Raw genomic sequence first — 21,614 nt, 5'->3', positions numbered from 1 at the left:
TTCTACTGCTCTCCCAAAAAATCAACATGCCTTCTGGTAACAACCATTTAAACCAAACCCTGTTATTGTATAATTTTTTTGCTAAGAAGGAAATTTTCCTTCTCTTATCTCTTTACTTTCTTTGGGATCTGCTTAAGAAAGTTTTGGATCTTAAGGACCCCATCCCTCTCTCTCTCCTTCCCTCCTAAAATTGTATTATTTTATGTGTTTTCCGCAGAAAGAAAATCCTCCTGCTATAGCTGACATGGACGTAACAGAACAGCCTTCCAATTCTGTAAGTACAGGGAGTTCTCAACTTACAATCAGCCCCACAGCAGCCTGGAACAGCTGATAAGTGGCATTCCAGGAGGCAGATCCAACCGCCAATCAGCTGCTCATGCTAAATCAGGCTGCTGAAGCTGACCAGGCATTTTGCTGGAAGGAGGCCAATTGCTGGGTGGGTGGAGGACGGTGGGTGGGCTTGGCTCCCCCAACATTTGCTGAATAAGACGCACAGACATTTCCACCCACTTTTTTTGGGGGGGGGGGTGCATCTTATACACCGAAAAATATGGCAATCAGTGGAACAACTTGCCTCCAGAAGTTGTGAATGCTCCAACACGGGAAGTTTTAAAGAAGATGTTGGATAACCATTTGTCTAAAGTGATGTAGGGTTTCCTGCCTAAGCAGGGGGCTGGACTATAGAGGACCTCCAAGGTCCCTTCTAAGCCCTGTTATTCTATTCTATTTCTATTTCTTCTGAATTCTATTCTGTTCATGCTGTAGTTTGAAGAATTCTGGGAATTGAAGCCCACCCGCCCACCTTAAAAGTGGCCAAGCCCTGGGAAGTGGCGTATAAGTGCTGCTGTCCGCATTGAGCAACGCCGCGTGACGATGTAAAAACTTCTTCAGCGTCGTCTCCTTCGTCTTCTCTCTTCTCCAGGCGTCTTCGGGAGACCTGGAAGCCCCCCAGTCTTCAGACGACTACGCGGCTCAGTATGCCCTCCAACAAGCTCAGATGTCCAAGGAGCTGCTGGAACTTAACCAAGCCCTCGCTCTGAAGGAGGCCCTGGCTCGGAAACTTTGCCAGAGCAACCGCCAGCTGGAACCCATCCAGTGCCAGTCCCAAGTAAGCTTGCCACCGTGGTTAGAACGCAGCACTACGGGCTACTTCTGCTGATCGCCGGCTGCCAGTAGCTTGGCAGTTCAGATCTCACCGGGCACAAGGTTGACTCATCCTTCCGTCCTTTCTTCTGAGGTCGGTCAAAGGAGGACCCAGATTGTTGGAGGGCAAGAGGCTGACTCTGTAAACCGCTTAGAGAGGGCCGTAAAGCACCATGAAGCGGTGTATAAGTCTTAAGTGCTAAACCAAAAAGCAGAAGTCAATTCCTTTCGTGTACCTGTCTTGGTCGTGTGCTCCCATTTCTCCCAAGAACAAAAGTCCCTTCAAAACATCACTTATAAGACCCACAGGAAACCTCTTGCAAGTGTTCTGACCCAGCTCCCCAAATGCCACAGACCCTCTGAAGTTCAATCAATGGTTCCTTTATTAGGAGCGCTGGCCAAAAAGTTTCCCTCTCATCGCAGGCTATCAAGTCTGTCCAGCAGGAAGATAAATAGTTGTCTTCCACACCTATTCATCTCCGCCCCCTGTCTTTTATCCCCAGAGCTAGGGTGGGGCTTCGCTAGCAGCGGTGGATCTTCTGTCCTGAGGACCGGCCCATAGATTTCCATTGTTCTCCTCTCCTCTGCCTCCTGTGCATCCACACATCAGGCACTGGACCCAGTTGTTCTTCCTCATCAGTCACCTCCAAACCTGGGGGCTGTTGACTTTCCATCTGAGGGGTGATGGATGGCCCACACTCCATCTCTCTCTCTCTCTCTCTGTCTCTCTCCCTCCCCTCCCTCTCTTTCTCTCTCTCTCTCTCTCTCCCCCCTCCCTCTCTCTCTGTCTGTCTGTCTTTGTCACTCTCTCTCTCTTTGTCACTCTGTCTTTGTCTCTCTGTCTTTGTCTCTGTGTGTGTGTGTTTGTGTGTCTCTTTCTCTCTCTTTCTCTATGTCTGTCTTTGTCTGTCACTGTCTTTGTCTCTCTGTCCCACTCTCTCTCTCTCTCTCTCTCTCTCTCTCTCTCTCTCTCTCTCTCTCTCCCTCTCTCTCTCTCTCTCTCTCTCTCCCTCTCCCTCTCTCTCTGATTTGGCTGATGGAGGGGTTGGCGGCCGACAGACCACAACAGAATGGTTGCAAACCAAGGACTTGGTTACTTCTAAGAAGTCTTCAGCTAGTTTGACTTCAAAAGGAGAAATTGAAAGAGTTGAGCAAGGCCGGTTGGCTAGAGGACGTTGACCCTTTGTGGCATCTGGGCAATTTGACTTGAAACACCTACCCCCCAAGATGCCAAGTTGCCTTTTTTTTTTTTCTTTCTTTCCTTCAACAAGATAAACATCCAGAACCTGGAAGGGGAGGTGGCCAAGCTGCAGAAGGAGAAGGAAGACTTGGTCCTCGCCCTTCACATGACCAAGAAAGACGTCACCCAAGCCAAGTAAGAAACACGGGTGCCTGGGCTTTACCCCCTTAGGGAAGAGTCTCCGAATGGGGTTGCTGGACTCAGAAGATCTGGCTCCGATCTCTTTCTCAGGCTGAGCGAGCGTCGCCGGAAACGTCTGCAGGAGCTGGAAGGGGAGATGACTGAGCTAAAGAAGAAGCTGAAGGAACAATCCAAGCTGCTGAAAATGAAGGAATCCAGCGAGCAGACCGTCTCCAAGCTCCACCAAGAGATCCGGGTAAGCAATATTTGTTGGTTTCTGTCTTGGTTGCCTCTCATTTTCCCCACAACAACCCTGTGAGGTGGGTTACGCAGAGAGAGAGAGAGAGAGAGAGAGAGAGACTGGCCCCAAGTCAGCCAGCTTGGTGATGCCTTAAGGCAGGACTAGAAGTCACCGTCTCCCGATGATTGGCCCAAAGTCACCCAGATGGCTTTCATGCCTAAGGCAAGACTAGAACTCCCAGTCTCCTGGTGATTAATCCAAAGTCACCCAGATGGCTTTCATGCCTAAGGCAAGACTAGAACTCCCAGTCTCCTGGTGATTAATCCAAAGTCACCCAGATGGTTTTCATGCCTAAGGCAGGACTAGAACTCCCAGTCTCCTGGTATTTAATCCAAAGTCACCCAGATGGCTTTCATGCCTAAAGCAGGACTAGAACTCCCAGTCTCCTGGTATTTAATCCAAAGTCACCCAGATGGCTTTCATGCCTAAGGCAGGACTAGATCTCCCAGTCTCCTGGTGATTAATCCAAAGTCACCCAGATGGCTTTCATGCCTAAGGCAGGACTAGATCTCCCAGTCTCCTGGTGATTAATCCAAAGTCACCCAGATGGTTTTCATGCCTAAGGCAGGACTAGAACTCCCAGTCTCCTGGTATTTAATCCAAAGTCACCCAGATGGCTTTCATGCCTAAAGCAGGACTAGAACTCCCAGTCTCCTGGTGATTAATCCAAAGTCATCCAGATGGCTTTCATGCCTAAGGCAGGACTAGATCTCCCAGTCTCCTGGTGATTAATCCAAAGTCACCCAGATGGTTTTCATGCCTAAGGCAGGACTAGAACTCCCAGTCTTCTGGTGATTAATCCAAAGTCACCCAGATGGCTTTCATGCCTAAAGCAGGACTAGAACTCCCAGTCTCCTGGTGATTAATCCAAAGTCACCCAGATGGCTTTCATGCCTAAGGCAGGACTAGAACTCCCAGTCTCCTGGTGATTAATCCAAAGTCACCCAGATGGCTTTCATGCCTAAGGCAGGACTAGAACTCCCAGTCTCCTGGTGATTAATCCAAAGTCACCCAGATGGTTTTCATGCCTAAGGCAGGACTAGAACTCCCAGTCTCCTGGTGATTAATCCAAAGTCACCCAGATGGCTTTCATGCCTAAAGCAGGACTAGAACTCCCAGTCTCCTGGTGATTAATCCAAAGTCACCCAGATGGCTTTCATGCCTAAGGCAGGACTAGAACTCCCAGTCTCCTGGTGATTAATCCAAAGTCACCCAGATGGCTTTCATGCCTAAGGCAGGACTAGATCTCCCAGTCTCCTGGTGATTAATCCAAAGTCACCCAGATGGTTTTCATGCCTAAGGCAGGACTAGAACTCCCAGTCTCCTGGTGATTAATCCAAAGTCACCCAGATGGTTTTCATGCCTAAGGCAGGACTAGAACTCCCAGTCTCCTGGTGATTAATCCAAAGTCACCCAGATGGCTTTCATGCCTAAAGCAGGACTAGAACTCCCAGTCTCCTGATGATTGGCCCAAAGTCACCCAGATGGCTTTCATGCCTAAGGCAGGACTTGAATTCACCATCTCCTAGTGATTGGCTCAAAGTTTTCCGAGCTCGCTTTCATTCCTAAAACAGGACTAGAACTCGCCGTCTCCTGGTGATTGGCCCAAAGTCAGCCAGCTGAATGTACCTTGGCATATGAAAGAAAGCAAATGCGTAGATGCATATAGTACACATATTTGAGGGTCTGTGACCCCCTGAAATGTGGAAGCCCCCTCCATTAATTATCGCAGGTGAAAGACGGCTAGTGATGTAATCTCTCCATTCCCTTAGGCCGTTGCTAAAAATGTGAGGCGTTTATTTTTACCGACAAAATGCCTCGCGTTTCCTTGTCGCCCAGGGGTGGTGTTCACTCCCTACCCGTTCGCAAATGTGCGCGTGCATGCCCTCGCGCGCGCGGCTTGAAAACATGCCTAAATAGGAGCCGCGATTTCCACTACCGGTTTTGGGCGGACCGGGCTGAATAACCACTTCCACCGTCGCTCCCCTCTAAGAGCGATTCCCTCAATGTGAACTAGAACTCTTCTGCAAACCCTTCCCACGGGCTCTCTTTCTTTAAAAATAATAATAATAAAGACCCCGCGTTGCTCCTTCCTGTTGGACTTCCAGGCCATGAAAGCCCAGCGTGTTCAACTGATTCGGGAGATGAAGGAAGATGCGGAGAAATTCCGACAGTGGAAGCAGCAGAAGGACAAGGAGGTCATCCAGCTGAAGGCCAAGGTGAGCCGGGCGCTTAGTCATTCTCGCACACCTCCTGACCATCAGCTGTCCCAGCACGGAGAGTGACCGTCTCCTTTCTTTGAAACGTGGACCTCAGTCCTCCTAGATCGCTGTTGGTCAACCTTAGCCACCTTAATAGCAATAGCATTTAGACTTAGATACCGTTTCACGGTGCTTTTACAGCCCTCTCTAAGCAGTTTACAGAGTCAGCCTCCCCCCCAAACAATCTGGGTCCTCCTTTTACCGACCTCGGAAGGATGGCAAGCTTTGTCGGCCTTGATCTGGCGAGACTCGAACTGCCAAACTGCTGGCCGTCAAACATAATTAACCTGCAGTCCTGCATTCTAACCGCTGCGCCACCACAGGGCTTAAATCCTTGGGATTGAAGATGGGTGGACTTCAGCTCCCAGAATTCCTTGCCACTAATCCCTTCTTTTGATAGGTAGGCCCATTGTGGCCTGTTTACTCTCTTATAATCCCTTCCTCTGCTGCAATCTCGGCGGGATAGAAGGGAAAAAAGAAAACAGGCATGGATGACCTGCTGGGGAATTCTAGGAATTGAAGTCCACCCATCTTAAAATGGCCAGAGGTTGACTGTCTTAGACCAGGGATCAGCAGCCCATGGCTCTGGAGCCACATGCGGCTCTTTCATTCCTCTGCTGTGGCTCCCTGTTGCCCATCGTCTCCACAATGGGTAAGACTTTCAGTTAGGACAAGGGCAAGGAGGAGACTCTGATGGGGGAAGCAGACTTCCGGTCAGCTCCAGAATTGAATGGCTTCCGGTTAGGAGCTTTGTGGCTCTTTGAGTGTTTAAGGTTGCCGGCCCCTGTGTTAGACCATAGCACCTGGCCCACTTGCCCCCATCCTATGTAAATAATAGAACACATTGGCTTCCCACAGTAGGTTACGCTAGATGCCCTCCACATATAGGTCAAGACCACCGTTCCCATAATAGCCGAAAAGGTAGGGAATTCTGGGAGTTATCTTCTAGCTTTCCTGGGTATCTCTAGGTTAGGATGTGTTCTGACCGAGGCTTCCCAAGGGCAGGAAGCCACCAAGGCTTCCCAAGCAGGAAGCCAACTCCTGGTCCCAACAAAAGCCCCTTTTATTAATTGACTCTGAATTCTGCTCCTTCACACCCAGCAAAGTCTTTCAAGGGAGGATTTACGGTCACTGACCTTCTCTGGCTTGGAGAGATGCCGGGCCGACATCTACAAAGGAGTCTCCGAACCAATGAAGCGAACTGATTGTCTCCTGCAAACTCCACTCCCCTGGCGCTCCCTCTTTTATTTCCTCTGGGAGGGGCCGTTCATCGTCCACCTGTGGCCTTACTCCCAAGTCGACCCCTGTTCTTTAGCTGCTCCCTTCGTCTGGCAGCTCTGCACATGCGCACACTGGGAACAGGCTCCAGCTGTTCTTCTGCCTCAATGATGTCTGACTCCGAAGGCAGCTGATAACTGTCAGACGGCCCTGGCCCCCGCTCTGCCTCCGACACAGAGCCCTCATTAGAGCCTTCCCCAGACTCCAGGACTGGCCCAGGTTCCCCCTCAACCTCCTCACTCTCCGAATCTGCCCCCATCTCAGCTGTCCAAACCAAGAGAAGCTTTGCAATGACCCAACCGCTTTGTTGTCCTCTTTTCTGTCTGGGCAGCCTAAAACTTTTCTATTCTTGTCTCGTTCCTCAGGATCGCAAGCGGCAGTACGAGCTGGTTAAGCTGGAGCAGGACTTCCAGAAACAGGCCACGGTCCTCCGACGGAAGACAGAAGAAGTGAGGGGGTCACAAACACTTTCTCTCTCTCTCTCTCTCTCTCTCTCTCTCTCCTTTCCTCTTTTAGAATCCCTGGGATTCCCTTTAAAGTAATCGCACTAATCCTGGGAGTCCTCGATTTGCAACCGTTCGTTTACTGACCGATGGAAGTGAAAAAAGTGACTTAGGAAAGTTTATAACACTTAACGACCGTCGTACCATCCCCATGGCCACGTGATCCAAATTCGGACCCTCGGCAACCGACTCGTATTTATAACGGTCGCAGTTTGCCGGGGTCACGTGATCCCATTTGACGACCTCCCGACCCGCCAAGTCAGATTCACTTAACGGCTGACTCGCTTAACAAACGCAGGGAGTCACTTCGCAAAGAAAGGCTGTAAAAACGGGACTGAATTCCCTTAACGAATGTCTCCCTTAGCAACAAAAATGTAGGGCCCCGTGGTGGTCATACATCGAGGACTACCTATATTTTTGTTTTCGGGCCAAAGCATCCCATAGCAAAAAAAATATAAAAAATGTTTGCTTAATGACTGCGGTGTTCACTTAACGACTGCAACGCTCGCTTCCCAACTGCCGCAAAAAGGGTCACAAAATTGGTTTGGTCGAGTGGGCGGCCTGCTTCGCGATCATAATCGGCAGGCTTCATTCGGTCATAAATGGAAGACAATCTGTCCGACTCTTGGCATTACAGATAATCAATTAGAATAGAGATGGAAGGGACCTTGGAGGTCTTCTAGTCCAACCCCCTGCTCAAGCAGGAGATCTTAACCAATTTCAGAGAAGTGGCTGTCTAATTTCTTAAAAGCCTCCAGGGTTGGATCACCCACAACTTCTGGTGGCAAGCTGTTCCACTGGTTAATTGTCCTCACTGTCAGGAAATGACTCTCTATTTCTAGATCGCTTCTCTCCTTGGTGAGTTTCCAAGTCCTCTCATCCAGAATAACTTCGAATAGCTCTTAAATCGCTTGAAATAGATCTATACGAGTCTCCCTTCATTTCTTTGTCGGCAAATATAAATTTAGCACACCCAAAAAAGCTCACGAAATAAACGTCTGTGGAGATTCCCCGTCCTCTGACTCTCTCTTGCCTTTTTTTTTAAAAAAAAGCACCTTCGGGTCACTAAACGAACGTTTGTAAAGTCGAGGACTGGCCCGTGAATGCTCCAATCTCCCTTCTTCCAAAATTCTCACCTACTTTCTCACCCTGCCAGGCCGCGGCGGCTAACAGGCGCTTGAAGGAAGCCCTCCACAAGCAACAGCAGGCAGCCGCCAAACGGAAGGACGTTCACAATCGGGGATTCGAAGCCGCCGCCTCTCGGGTGAAGGTGAGGCTCCGGGAATGGCCCCTTCTTCCGCTCCTTAGATCCTTTCGGGATTCCCGGGGAAGCAGGCTTCATGGGAGGGTCCCTGCACAGGCAGTGGATGATGGGGAAGGGTCACCCTGGGCAAGCGGGAGAGACTCCCATCGACTCCGTACAGCAGCAGTGTTGAACTCAAGGCCCACAGTCCAGCCTGGAAATATCAAAAGGACCGGGCCGCGGTGACTCTGCTGGGCAAAGCACCCCCCCGCGGCCCGTTTTCGGCCTCTGCTGATTCCTGCAGCGCTCTGTTCTGCCAAAAACGGGCTCAGGAGTCCTTATTGTGCTGCAGGAGGATTGGATTACAATTATGCGGCTTCAAATAAGTGCCTGATCTGCATAGGAAACAAGCAACCTCCTATGTTAGTACAACAGTGGAATGCCAGATTTGACATACCATTTAAATCTACCATCAACAATCTATGATTGACCCCCGTTTCTATTTACTATCCTGGAAATTTACCTCCGCTGTTAGGACGTACATGATCATGTTATACATTTGTATTTTTATTATTGGCTGACTAATGAAAATACAATAGCATAAATAGCTTTTCGACCTGGAAAAGCAATTTACTCTTAAACAATGGGGTGTTAATTTAGAAATAAAAAGTTGAGTGGAGTATAAAGAATAAGTAAAAAAAAATGTCTGCCTGTAATATCTGGTAGAAGGGATAGGAAAATGGTCATAGCGTAGAACTGTGTGAAGAAAGAAAGGGGGGAAAATGCACCTTGAGCGTATGTTAAACGCCATCCTTGGCCACGGCCAGATACACGCACACACACCAGCCCTCCGAGGTCAAACACAACCCTGATGTGGCCCTGAATGAAATCGAGTTTGACACGTGAATGTCAATACCACTTTATAATGCCTTGGTAAGGCCACACATGGAATCCTGCATTCAGTTTTGGTCGCCACGATGTAGAAAAGATGCGGAGACTCTAGAAAGAGTGCAGAGAAGAGCAACAAAGATGATTAGGGGACTGGAGACTAAAACATAGGAAGAACGGTTGCAGGAACTGGGTATGTCTAGTTGAATGAAAAGAAGGACCAGGGGAGACATGATAGCAGTCTTCCAATATCTCAGGGGTTGCCCCAAAGAAGAGGGAGTCAAGCTATTCTCCAAGGCACCTGAGGGTAGAACAAGAAGCAATGGGTGGAAACTAATCAAGGAGAGAAGCAACTTAGAATTGAGGAGAAACTTCCTGACAGTTAGAACAATTAATCAGTGGAACAGAAGTTGCCTCCAGAAGTTGTGAATTCTCCAACACTGGAAGTCTTTAAGAAGATGTTGGATAAACCATTTGTCTGAAATGGTAGAGGGTTTCCTGCCTAGGCAGGGGGTTGGACTAGAAGACCTCCAAGGCCCCTTCCAACTCTGCTATTGTATTGTATTAAGTTGTGGAGACTCTGGAAAGAGTGCAGAGAAGAGCAACAAAGAGGATTAGAGGACTGGAGGCTAAAGCATAGGAAGAACATTTGCAGGAACTGTGTATGTCTAGTTTAATGAAAAGGAGGACTAGGGGAGACATGATAGCAGTTTTCCAATGTCTCAGGGGTTGCCACAAAGAAGAGGGAGTAAAGCTATTATCCAAGGCACCTGGGGGCAGAACAAGAAGCAATGGGTGGAAACTAATCAAGGAGAGAAGCAACTTAGAACTAAGGAGAAATTTCCTGACAGTCAGAACAATTATCCAGTGGAACAGCTTGCCACCAGACGTTTGTCAATGCTCCAACGCTGGAAGTCTTTAAAAAGAGATTGGACCACCATTTGTCTGAAGTGGTGTACGGTTTCCTGCTTAAGCAGGGGGCTGGACTAGAAGGCCTCCAAGGTCCCTTCCAAGTCTGTGATTCTGTTACCCCTGCCCTACACCCAAGATTCTCTCCTCCCTCCCAGAACTGGCTGGTGAATGAAGTCGAAGTCCTCGTCAGCATAGAAGCCGCTCGACATCACCTGAACGACCTTTTGGAGGACCGCAAAACTTTGGCCAAGGAAATCGCTCTGCTGAAAGAGAAGCAGGAGGCTGGGGAGGTCCTCCCATCCAAATACAGGGTGAGCAATGTCCAGGGGCCCGGAGGAGAAGGGGGAGGAGGGCTCCCTCCTTCTTAATCCAGGACTTCGGAAATGGGCTTGGAGGCGATTCCCTTCCCTTTTCAATGAATTCCCCCCCTCTCCCCCCACTTTTAAATTCAGCCTTTGGGGTTCTTCCACGGCTGATTTACTCTCTCGCTCCTCCCCAGAGACGCACGTTTTCCTACAAATCCATGGAAATCGACCATTCCATCACCAAGCAGGTTGAGAGTTTGGAGACCGAAATGGAACTCCGGTAAGAGAATACGACCAGCTGCCCCTTAAATCGGCGTTTGTCCCAGAAACTTTTCTCCTAGGCATAATACCGGAGGGGTCTAAGAAAGATACACTTTATGCTGCTCTTTTGCAATCTAAATTTCTCATCATGTCAGCGTTTCAAATATCATGCAGGATTAAATTAGAGCCCAAGGCAGACCTATCCTTAAAGTTCCAATTTAATAAGACAGACATGTTGGCAACAAACCGTGGAATCCCTAAAAATATTGGAAAAATGATTCAATCGTGGTTAGAACAAATGGTGGGAGAACAAATTAGGTTTAAACCAGAAACTTTTCTCCTAGGCATAACCCCGGAGGGGTTTAAGAAAGATTACACTTTTTCTAATTATACATATACTGACTGCAGTGCGCATAACCTACGCACAGCATTGGAAAAAAGAAAATACACCATCAGAGCTAGATACAATCAGAAAAGTGTTGGCCTGTGCAGAAGCAGATAGGCTCACTTCTTGAAATTAAAAATAAAGGGGAATCAGAATATTTTGAGGTATGGAACAGATTTTATGATTGGTATAAGACAAGATGACAAGACTGGATCAAATGTATATATTGTGATTGGACAGAAGGACAGACAGCGTATTAAGTAGATTAATTGTCAATGGTTGAAACTGCATTGTTTTAAATGTAAAAATAATAAAAATATATTTTTTTAAAAAAATCGGGGTTTGTCAACCTTTGCTGAAGTCAAGATATATTAGGTCGACCGCATTCTCACCGTCTATTAAGAAAAGTGATTAGGGTGTTAAGAAAGTTACCCCAAAAAATGTGATAAGGATGGTCCAGCCACCCCTGTTCTTCTATCGACCGTATTTTTCAGAGTATAAGACGCACACCTTTTTTCCCTCAAAAAAAGAGGCTGGAAATCTGGGCGCGTCTTATACACGGACTGCAGCGTTTTTTGGCCTCCCGAAGCCCCGCCCCTTCAAAATGGCCGTGCATAGCTTTTAGAAGGCTTTCGGAGAGCTCCTGGGGGCTGGGGAGGGCAGAAATGAATGAAAAACGGGCCGTTTTTTGCTCAATTTTGCCAGCACCCAGGAGCACTCTATAAGCCTCCTAAAGGCTATGCGTGCATTTTATTTTATTTTTTTACAAAAAACGGGCCCGTTTTCGTAAAAAAGAGGCCACTTTTGCTCGTTTTGGGGGCAGGGGCAACCCCCCAGCACCACTCTACAAGCCTCCTAAAGGCTATTCGTGCCCTTTTTTTGGAAGAAAAACGGGTTGTTTTGGGGGGGACGGACTAGGGGAGACATGATAGCATTGTTCCAATATCTCAGGGGCTGCCCCAAAGAAGAGGGAGTCAAACTATTCTCCAAGGCACCTGAGGGGTGAACAAGAAGCAATGGGTGGAAACTAATCAAGTCCTTTTGATTGAGTCCTTTTGGAGAAGGGCGGCATATAAATCCAAATCAAACAAAGCAAACACTCTACAAGCCTCCTAAAGGCTATTCATGCCTCTCTTTTTTTTTGGAAGAAAAACGGGCCGTTTTGGGGAGCTTTGCAGAGCTTTTTTTTTTTTTTTTTAATTTGCCTCTTCAAAACCTTGGTGCGTCTTATACTCCGCAAAATACGGGATGCTGAATGCTGGTTAAACCCTTGCTGGCTGGGGAATTCTAGGAGTTGGGAATCCATAAGAGGTCTTAAAGGGGCCAAAAGTTTGGCAACCCCCCCGCCCTGGGTGACTAAATATGGAATAGACGAAAAATTTTACGTCATCTGGAATGAAGGCTATGAATAAACAACTGGACACCTCCCTAGGCCCGAAACAGGACAAGGCTTAGCAGCCTTGACCCTAGAACAATTGACCCGTGGAACCGCCTGCCACCAGAAGTTGCGGGTGCTTCCTCACTGGAGCTTTTCAAGAAGAGATTGTACAGTCATTTGTCTGACCTGCTTTAGGGCAGCGATGGCTAACTTTTATGTTGTTGGGTGCCAAAAATGTGAGAGTGAGCGCATGTGCCGGCACCCGTAATGCAAAGCGCGCCCCCCGCATGTGCATGCGTGCACACACGCGCACACTCCCCCCCCCCCCCATGTGCGCTGTACTGCTCGCCTTCAAGCTGAGTTTGGGTATTTCCTCTGGAGGGGCGGAGGAGAACATTTTCACCCTCCCGAGGCTCCAACGGAACAACAGAATAATGGGCCTACCAGAAGTTCCGGAGGCTTTCCTGGAACCTGGAGAGGGTGGAAATGGCCTCCGGAAGTCTGAAAATCAGCTGGCTGGCACACACATACATGCTGGAGCTGACAGCTCGCTTGCCAGCAGATATATCTCATAGGTTCCCCATCACAGGTTTTAGGTCTCCTGCTTGAAGCAAGGGGCTGGACTAGAAGACCTCTGAGCTCCCTTCCAACTTCTTTTTATTCTGTGGTTTTTTTCCAGTTGTCCCTCCGAAAGCCCCCAGAGCTCTCCAGCACAGTTCTTGTTTAAATTTATACACTAGCATCTATCATCACTACTTTAGTTGTTTCCCGTGGGAACTTGGCTGTGGATCGGAGGTCTCCAAACTTGGCGATTTTACAATTGTGGACTTCAACTCCCAGAATCCCTCAGCCAGGCTAGGGAACTCTGGGAGTTGAAGTCCACAAGTCTGAACATTACCAAGTTTGGAGGCCCCCTGCTTGTAGATCTTTTGAAACGGCGAGGCCTGAAGGGAGAGAGACAGATTGGCCCCACTTCCCTGAGGGTCTCCCCTCATGGCCTGCACATAAACAGGTGGAGAGAGGTGGTTTTGCCCCCCAAGATGTCTTCTTCTCCAAACCAACCTCCACCAACTTTTGACTCCTTCCGTAGGAGCGCCCAAATTGCAGATCTGCAGCAGAAATTGCTGGACGCCGAGACCAGCGACCGGACCAAACAGCGCTGGGAAAGTATAGCCACCATGTCAGAAACCAAGTGTGCCGTCAAGTACCTGATTGGTGAAGTAAGTTAGGGCGGGGGGGGGAAGCTACAGAAATGGCACCAGGGCCTTCCTTGCTGGCTCTCCTGTCTCCAAGATGTTGCCGCTTGGTACCTTCAAGAGGAGGTCCAAAGATAAGAGGGGATGGGGAGAAGCTCTCCTAATGTCCTCTCCTTGTGTTTGAATTTCCTTGCTCCTGAAGTTGGTGGCCTCCAAAGTCGAAAATGGGAAAGTAGAAAACCGCCTTCAGCAGAGCAAAGCCACCTGCGCCGACATCCATAAGATGCTTCTGGAAGAGCGGAAGGCGGCTGCTGACACGGAGGCCGAGCTGGAGAGGCAGCTGGTCCAGATGGAGCAAGAGAACCAGGAGAAGGTACGGCCTGGACTACAACCACCCTCGCTTTCCAGAAACACTGTATTTAGGTAGTGCGGTGACCCCACAAAAATCATCTCCTTTTAATGACCCCATCATCCCTTGCGGGGTGGAGTCTGGGCAACGGAATGGAGCTATGTGTTTACTGGCCGGATGCCCTTCCCTGTCGCCAGGGCAGAGTTTTATTCAGCTGATGATGCAATCTCATTGTGCCCAGAGAGAGAAATATCTGCCTCTACCTAGGATCGAATTTACCGCGTCCTGATTGTGAGGCGAGAGCTCCCCCTCTAGGCCACCACACCACTCAGTGACCTCTACTTGATGATGGATGGATGGATGGCTCTCACTTTATGAGCACGGTGGAGACCCCAATTTCTGTTGCTAAACTGGACAATCAAAGTGAGCTTTGTCCCATTTCACGACCTTTCTCGCCGCCGTTGTTAAGCGAACCCCTGCAGCTGCTGAGTTAGCGCAGGCTGGCCTCAAATTAACAACCGTTCCTTTAGCGGCCGTTTGAAGTTACGGCGGCACTTAGGAGCCTTTTTTTACATTGAACGACCATTGCAGCATCTCCATGGTCACGTACGGTAACGCTCGGCAACTCCCTAGCGTTTATGACGGTCGCCACATCCCAGGTGTCACACTGCAACCTTCAGATAAGCAAACTCGAAGCTGGATTCCCTTAACCGTGTCAGGCATTTAACAACTGTGTGTCGGGGTTCCAAATAGCATCCAAAATCAAATCAGAATCCGAGGCAAAGGATTCCTCAAAGTTCCAATTTATTTAAAAGAGCCACTTTGGCACATCTGGGAAAACCCAAATCTGAAAGCTTCCCGGTTTTCCCCACTCAGTTGAAAGTTCAAGATCTTGCCCCCACACCCACAAGTCCATCACATGGTCCAATCTTCCACTGCCACGAAGGCAGAGTCCACCCGTCCAGTTCCAGCCAGGTGCAGAGACAAAGATGACCTTGGCTTTCTAAGAAGAATGTTGTTATGGCTGCATGTCACCCAACTCCGTATAATCCCCCCTCCCAATTTCCCACAGTCCACCCATCCAGTTCCAGCCAGGTGCAGAGATAAAGAATGACCTTGGCTTTCTAAGAAGAATGTTGTTATGGCTACATATCACCCAACTCCGTATAATTCCCCTCTCCTAATTTTCCCACAATAGAAAATGAATAGTAGAAAGTGTGGCAGGCCTGAAGCCCAAAAAGAAAATATGGCTTTTAGACCTGACACTGCAGTGATTTGAGTGAACAAGCGTGGCGAGGACAGTCGCAAAAGGAAGGGAGCTAAAATTCACACAACACTTTGCCACCTGAATTTGGGGGCGTGATTGTGCTTATTAAGTCAAGTGTTGTAGTGGCCTAGAGGTGGAGTTCTGGCCTCACAATCTGGTTGCTGTGAGTTCAATCCTAGGTAGAGGCAGGTATTTTTCTCTCTCTGGGCACAATGAGAATATTTCTGCCAAATATAACTCCGCACTGGCGACAGGGACCGGCATCCGGCCAGTAAACACTCAGCTCAATTCAGTTGCCCAGTCTCCACTGAAGATGATTGTGAGTATTACGTCAAAGTCAGAGTGTGGTTAGGTGAATCGGTCTTCCCCCTTCCCCAGTGAGTCTGGCACCCCTTAAGGACCAACTCCAAAGCTGGGTTGGAGCTCAAAATTCTGTTGGGGAAAGCTGTGGATCATGGGACTTCCAGTTCCTTCTCTCCCCAGTCACTGCCAATTCTCTTTCCCGTCCCTTTGATAGATTCTCTACCTGCTCAGCCAAGTCCAGCAAAAGGAGGAATCTGAAAAAAAGCTGGAAATCTCGACTTCCGAACGGGAGGAGCAGCTTCTGGAACGCCTCCAATTCCAGGTAAAGCGGGGGGTGGGGGGGGGAGGCTTAAATCCAGGGAGGGGTGAATTTCAGGCCAACAGGATCCAGACACCCCTTGATTTGGTCTCCGCCGAGGTTTGAGGGCCTGAGGATTCCTTTGTCGGTGGAAGAAAGAAAACGGGGACCAGCCACCATGGAGGGCTCTGATTTAGTTGAGGGGTCCTTGGTGCTCTCTGAGCTTGCTGATTTTCTTGCAGACGTTTCATGACCCAGGTAGGTAACGCCATCGATGCTAGTAAAGAGTGCTGTTTATTGTCAGTTTATATTGTGATGACTTACTCTGTCAGTTTGGGGCCGTTTACTGATGGCTCTTTGGCAGTTTCTTGATTGGGGTATTATTTATTTAATTGTTTGTCTGGAGTTAATCCGTGTTGTGGCCTGGCAGCCGATTTGGGCAGTGAGGAGGTTGGGGAGGAACATGGGCCAGCCCTGGAGTCTGGGGAAGGCTCGGACGAAGGCTCTGCGTCGGAGGCAGAGAGGGGGCCAGAGCCGTCTGACAGTTATCAGCTACCTTTGGTCAGAGATCAGTGAGGCAAAAGAACAGCTGGAGCCTGTTCCCAGTGTGCACCTGCGCAGAGTGGCCAGACGAAGGGAACAGCTAAAGAACAGGGGCTGACTTGGGAGTAAGGCCACAGGTGGACGATGAATGGCCCCTCCCAGAGGAAATAAAAGAGGGAGCGCCAGGGGAGTGGAGCTTGCAGGAGTTCGCTTCATTGGTTCGGGACTCTCGGAGATTCCTGGCCAAGTTCTGCAGATGTCAGCCTGGCATCTCTCCAAGCCACATAAAGTCTGTGACTATAAATCCTCCCTTGAAAGACTTTGCTGGATGGGAATTAGAATTCACAACAAATTAATAAAAGGAGTTTTTTGTCAGGACAAGGAATATCTCTTTCTCTCTCTCTCCCTCTCTCTCTCTCTGTCTTTTTCTCTGTCTTTCTCTGTGTGTCTCTCTCTCTCTTTGCCTTTCTTTATCTTTCTGTGTGTGTATCTTTCTCTCTCTGTGTTTCTCTCTGTCTTTCTGCGTGTGTGTGTCTGTCTTATTCTCTCTGTCTTTTTTTTTATAAAAGTTTTTTTAAATTTTTAGACAAAGACAAACAAAACATGAAACATAAAACTATCATCAATTACATATGCATGTAGCATGTCGTTTGGTTACGAACATTTGTGCATCACTGCTGTCAATTATATATAAAATCACAGATTGTCCATCAAGTATACATACCCTGTTTCCCCGAAAATAAGACCTCCCCGGATAATAAGCCCAATTGGACTTTTGAGTGCATGCTCTAAAATAAGCCATCCCCTGAAAATAAGTCCTCCCCAAAAATATTTCAACGGAGCAGCAGCTATGAGGTACATCACACTCACCTCCTACTGCACCTCAAAAATAATAAGACATCCTTGAAAATAAGGCCAAGTGCTTATTTCAGGGTTCAAAAGAAAATAAGACCCTGTCTTATTTTCGGGGAAACATGGTAGGTACATTATTATCATTGTAGATCATATGTTCAGCTTACAATTGTTATTCCTTCATTTTAAACAAATATTCTAGAGATTAGATTCATGTATATACCAACATTCCATTGCATCATTATTAGTCTATTTAGTAATAATATGTCTTTATAGTATCACCTATCTCATTTTATTCTTACAATATGAAAGACTTCTCCAATATTTTGTACTTGTGCATCACTTTCAATTGTATAAAATCACGGATTGTCCATCAAATATACATACATACGTTGTTATCATTGTACATCATATATTCAACTACAGTTGTTATTCCTTCATTTTAAACAAAATATTCTAGATATTCATATATATGTGTCTGTGTGTGTGTTATGTTTGTGCTGATAAATAAATAAAGGGAGACTAGTATAGATCTATTTCAAGCTATTTAGCTCTCATCAGCTAGCCATACCCTTACTGGGAATCGAACCAATAGCTTGAAATAGATCTATACTAGTCTCCCTTTATTTATTTATCAGCACAAACATAACACAAATATAAAAAGGCAACATTAAAAATAAAAATATGGTTTTCTGCCTGGATGGTCCTCTGTGATGAGCTGAATGACAGAAAGTCATACACACACACACACACACACACACACCAATATTCCATTACATCACTGTAAATCTATTTAATAATAATATGTCTTTATGGTATCACCTATCTCATTCTATTATTACAATATGAAAGACTTCTGCAAGATTTTTCATTTCCATATTTTTTTTTAATCTAACCCCTGGTAGAACAAATCCCATACCTTATAAAATTGTTCATCTTCTTGTTCTCTAATTTCGAATGTCAAATTACTCATTTCAGCACATTCCATTATTTTTTGAATAACTTCCTCCTGCGTTGGTATTTTCTCGTTTTTCCATTGTTTTGCAAATACAATTGTAGCTGCCGTTAAAACATTTACAATCAAATATTTCAGATCTTTATTATATGTTTCTGGTATGATTCCCAATAAAAAAAATATTTGATTTAAAGTCTATGTGTTTTTGTATCATTTTCTCAAACCATGTGTGGATTTTAGTCCAGTATCTTTTAGCATCTATGCGAGTCCACCACATGTGGTAATATGAGCCCGGTGTCTGATGACATTTCCAACACTTTTCCGACTTGTTCTTGAACATTCTTGCTATTCTCGTTGGGGGAAAATTTATACAAATTTTCCTTGTATGCTGTTGACATTGTCATTTTATAATTTTGAGACCACAATTTCTGCCATTTCTCTAGTTCAATCCCATGTCCAAAATTTTCCCCCAACCTATCATAGTTTCTTTAACTTGTTTTTCCTTTAACTTAACCTCTAGTAAGTGTAGTTTTTAAATTATTTTTTCATCAGTACCTGTCAAAGGTTTGTCTAATTCAGTCATTTTATCATAGAAACCTTCCGTTTTATGATCTTTATCATATCTAGATTCTATTTGCACATATGAAAACCAATTCATTCCTATTCATTCCTGTTTCAACTCTTGCATAGATTTAAGTTCGCCCTCTGCATTCAATATTTCATCATATCTAACTGTTCGTTCCTTTTTGTATATTATTGGATATGAAAAAGCTTCAATAGTTGATAGCCAGACTGGAATTTTTAAATAATATTGCCTTTTGATCTTCTCCCAATTCAGAAACAAAGCCTCCCGTAAATAGTGTCTTCTAAAATAACCCTGTGTTTTAGTTCCTTATACCATAAAAAAGAATGCCATCCCAAGAGTAAGTCATGTCCTTCTACAGCCAATAATTTGGAATTCCTTAATGTTATCCACTCCTTAACCCACATCAAACTTGTTGCCTGGTAATATAATTCCCAGTTAGGTAAGCCCAATCCTCCTCTTATTCTAGCATCTTGTAACAATTTTAGTTTTATTCTTTCTTTTTCCCCCTGCCAAATAAACTTCAGCACTATTTTATTTAATTCGTCAAAATAGTCTTTCCCTAATCTAATTGGAATTGTCTGGAACAGATATAAGATTCTGGGTAGGATGTTCATTTTGATTGGAGATATTCTCCCTATCATTGATAGTTGCAGGTTTTCTCATTTCATCAAGTCAGTCGCAATCTGCTGCTTAAGTTTATGATAATTATTCTCTTTAAGTGTGCCACATTTTGCAGTTAAGTGTATCCCCAAATATTTGACCTTGTTTGCGACTTGAATCTCCAAGCCTTCTGCCAATTCTTCCTTTTGTCTTGATGATATATTCTTGGTCAAAATTTTCACTTTATCGTTATTTATTTTCAAACCTGCTACTTTTCCATATTCCTCTATTCTTTCTATCAATTTGGGTGCCGTTTCTAATGGGTCCTCAAGGATAAAAACCAAGTCATCTGCAAATACTTGTAGTTTATATTCTTCTTTTTTAATTTTCATTCCTTTTATTTCTTTTTCTTCTCTGATCTTTCTATTTAAAACTTCTAATGTTAAAACCAAAAGTAGAGTTGATAGTGGGCAGCCTTGTCTCATACCTTTCTTTATTTCGATAGAATCTGTCCATTCTCCATTTATCATTATCTTTGCTGTTTGTTTGTAGTATATGGTTTGTATAGCTTGAATAAATTTCTTACCAAAATTCATCTGTTCCAGTTGTAAAAACATATGAATCGCCAATTCACATTATCAAATGCTTTCTGGGCGTCTAAAAACATCCAAGCCAAAAAAAGGGAACAATCCCCAAATAAAAATATAGAAATATGAAAATGCAAAAATTATGAAAAGGAAAAAGAGAAAAGTGTTTAAATTTTTCCTTAGTCCAATTCACTTAAAATAAGCTAACAAATAACTCAAAAAAAAAACCGAAAAAGAAAATGTAGACAGAAAGGAGTCATAACTTCCAAAACAGAGTAAGGTAAACACTGCCACCAAAAAAGACAAAAAAGAGTTCAAAGATTTATAAGGTGAAAGCCTTTCCAAGGTCCCTCTGGGCTTTCCCTTAAACTTTTTTTATTTATTCTTTCAAGGTAAATTTCCAGACACTGAAAGTTTCCCAAGGAACACCTGTATAAACAACCGTGTTTCTCTCACTATCTTGCCTTGACTAAGTAACCTTGAAAGGAACCGCTTCTCTCCAAACATTCATGCAAAAATAAAAACATTGTTTCAAATCCACTAGGAGGCAGTGATACCTGTTTCCCACTCTGTCGTCTTTGTCTTTTACGCTCTGCCTTTTACTTAAAAAAAATAGAAAAAGGAAAGCCAGGAAAAGGGAAATACAGTTCATTGAGCAAAAAACAAAAGGAAATTCTTAGACAGTTAAAATTTATTTATACCAAAGAGTCCAATGAAGGAAAATTTTTAAAAAGCGCAAAGAGCCAGTCCAATTTTTAAACGTGAATTACAATGAAAGTCCAATCAGGCTTCCGGCAATAAAAAGGGAAAAAAGGAAACCTTCAATTGACCATGACTTAAATCCGCCGCTTCCTCTCTCATCAGTCTTTATTTTAAATTAAATCTCCAGATTTAGGGTGTTCTCTCTCCAACAGAGATTTTTTTTTTTAAACTCTCACCAAAATGACATGCTTCTCCTGCCCTTGCGTTACGGAGCTGTCAGCAGTACCAGCAACTTAATGACTGACTCGTAGTCGCCGGCAAGAGGGGCTTTTTCCCGGATCACCAGAGACTTTGCGGGTGTCTCTGGGATCTACAGGATATATCCCTACCTGTCACCGTCTCTACGGGACAGTTTAGGTCCACTTGGACCATCTAGGCGACCGGAATTCGGCGGCGATCCCGGAGCCCCAGGAAAGTCAGTCGTTTCACCGTGACATCAAGATCCTCCCCCTTGCGTGTGTGTCTCTCTCTTTCTGTGTGTGTCTCTCTCTCTCTCTCTCTCTCTCTCTCTCTCTCTCTCTCTCTCTCTCTCTCTCTCTCTCTCTGTATCCCTCTCTGTCTCACGTGTTTCCCCTTTCTGCGTGCAGGAAGAAGAACTTGCAAAGCTGAAAGAGACCTTGGAGAAGAACCAGGAACTCAGCGAAGAGCTGGAAGCCATCAAACAGGTAAGTCCAAGGATGGCTTCACCTGCCGTGACAGAGGACTTCACTCCTTGCTGGCTCACACAACCCCTCTTCCTCCTCCCTCTTTCCTCCCGCAGAACTGCAAGATTCTCCAGGCTGCCAGTGGACAGAAGACCTACAAAGTAGAGTCCGGGTTTGGAGACGTTTCTGAATCTCCTTTCGATTACATCCCTCCCAAGGTGGGTGTTCTTTTGGGGGGACGGGGGAGTTAGAGCCTCCTGAGGGAGAGGCTGGCATCACCCCTCCTGTCCTGTTGGCCAGCCGGTTCGGCAAGGTTTAGAAATGGGGAAATGATAATGTTTTCCTTGGCGCTGTAAACTCTTAAAACAGCAGCCATGTACTGCTTCCCACTTAAGAGCTACCACGTTGGCTAAAAATTCTGGAACTCTTAAGTCCACATTATTACTATTTAGTA

The 21,614-nt window shown here is 46.0% G+C and overlaps 1 protein-coding gene across 5 annotated transcripts in view; it reads left to right on the top strand.

Moving 5' to 3' along the window:
• LOC309381608 (chromosome-associated kinesin KIF4-like) overlaps nt 1-21,614 on the top strand; it is a 53,075-nt gene that overhangs the window by 18,364 nt on the left and 13,097 nt on the right. For all 5 annotated transcript variants that reach the window (XM_081932787.1, XM_081932783.1, XM_081932785.1 and 2 more), the window contains exons 14-27: nt 218-274; nt 923-1,108; nt 2,415-2,518; nt 2,615-2,759; nt 4,913-5,023; nt 6,709-6,792; nt 8,003-8,116; nt 10,045-10,200; nt 10,389-10,474; nt 13,309-13,438; nt 13,617-13,787; nt 15,548-15,655; nt 21,104-21,181; nt 21,277-21,378. In XM_081932787.1, coding sequence (XP_081788913.1) covers nt 218-274; nt 923-1,108; nt 2,415-2,518; nt 2,615-2,759; nt 4,913-5,023; nt 6,709-6,792; nt 8,003-8,116; nt 10,045-10,200; nt 10,389-10,474; nt 13,309-13,438; nt 13,617-13,787; nt 15,548-15,655; nt 21,104-21,181; nt 21,277-21,378 — 1,632 coding nt within the window. The remainder of the gene's footprint in view (nt 1-217; nt 275-922; nt 1,109-2,414; nt 2,519-2,614; nt 2,760-4,912; nt 5,024-6,708; nt 6,793-8,002; nt 8,117-10,044; nt 10,201-10,388; nt 10,475-13,308; nt 13,439-13,616; nt 13,788-15,547; nt 15,656-21,103; nt 21,182-21,276; nt 21,379-21,614) is intronic.

The sequence above is a fragment of the Natrix helvetica genome (assembly GCF_964273705.1).
Source record: "Natrix helvetica genome assembly, chromosome: Z".
Lineage (NCBI taxonomy): Eukaryota > Metazoa > Chordata > Lepidosauria > Squamata > Natricidae > Natrix > Natrix helvetica.
This window is presented reverse-complemented; position numbering and strand designations above follow the sequence as displayed.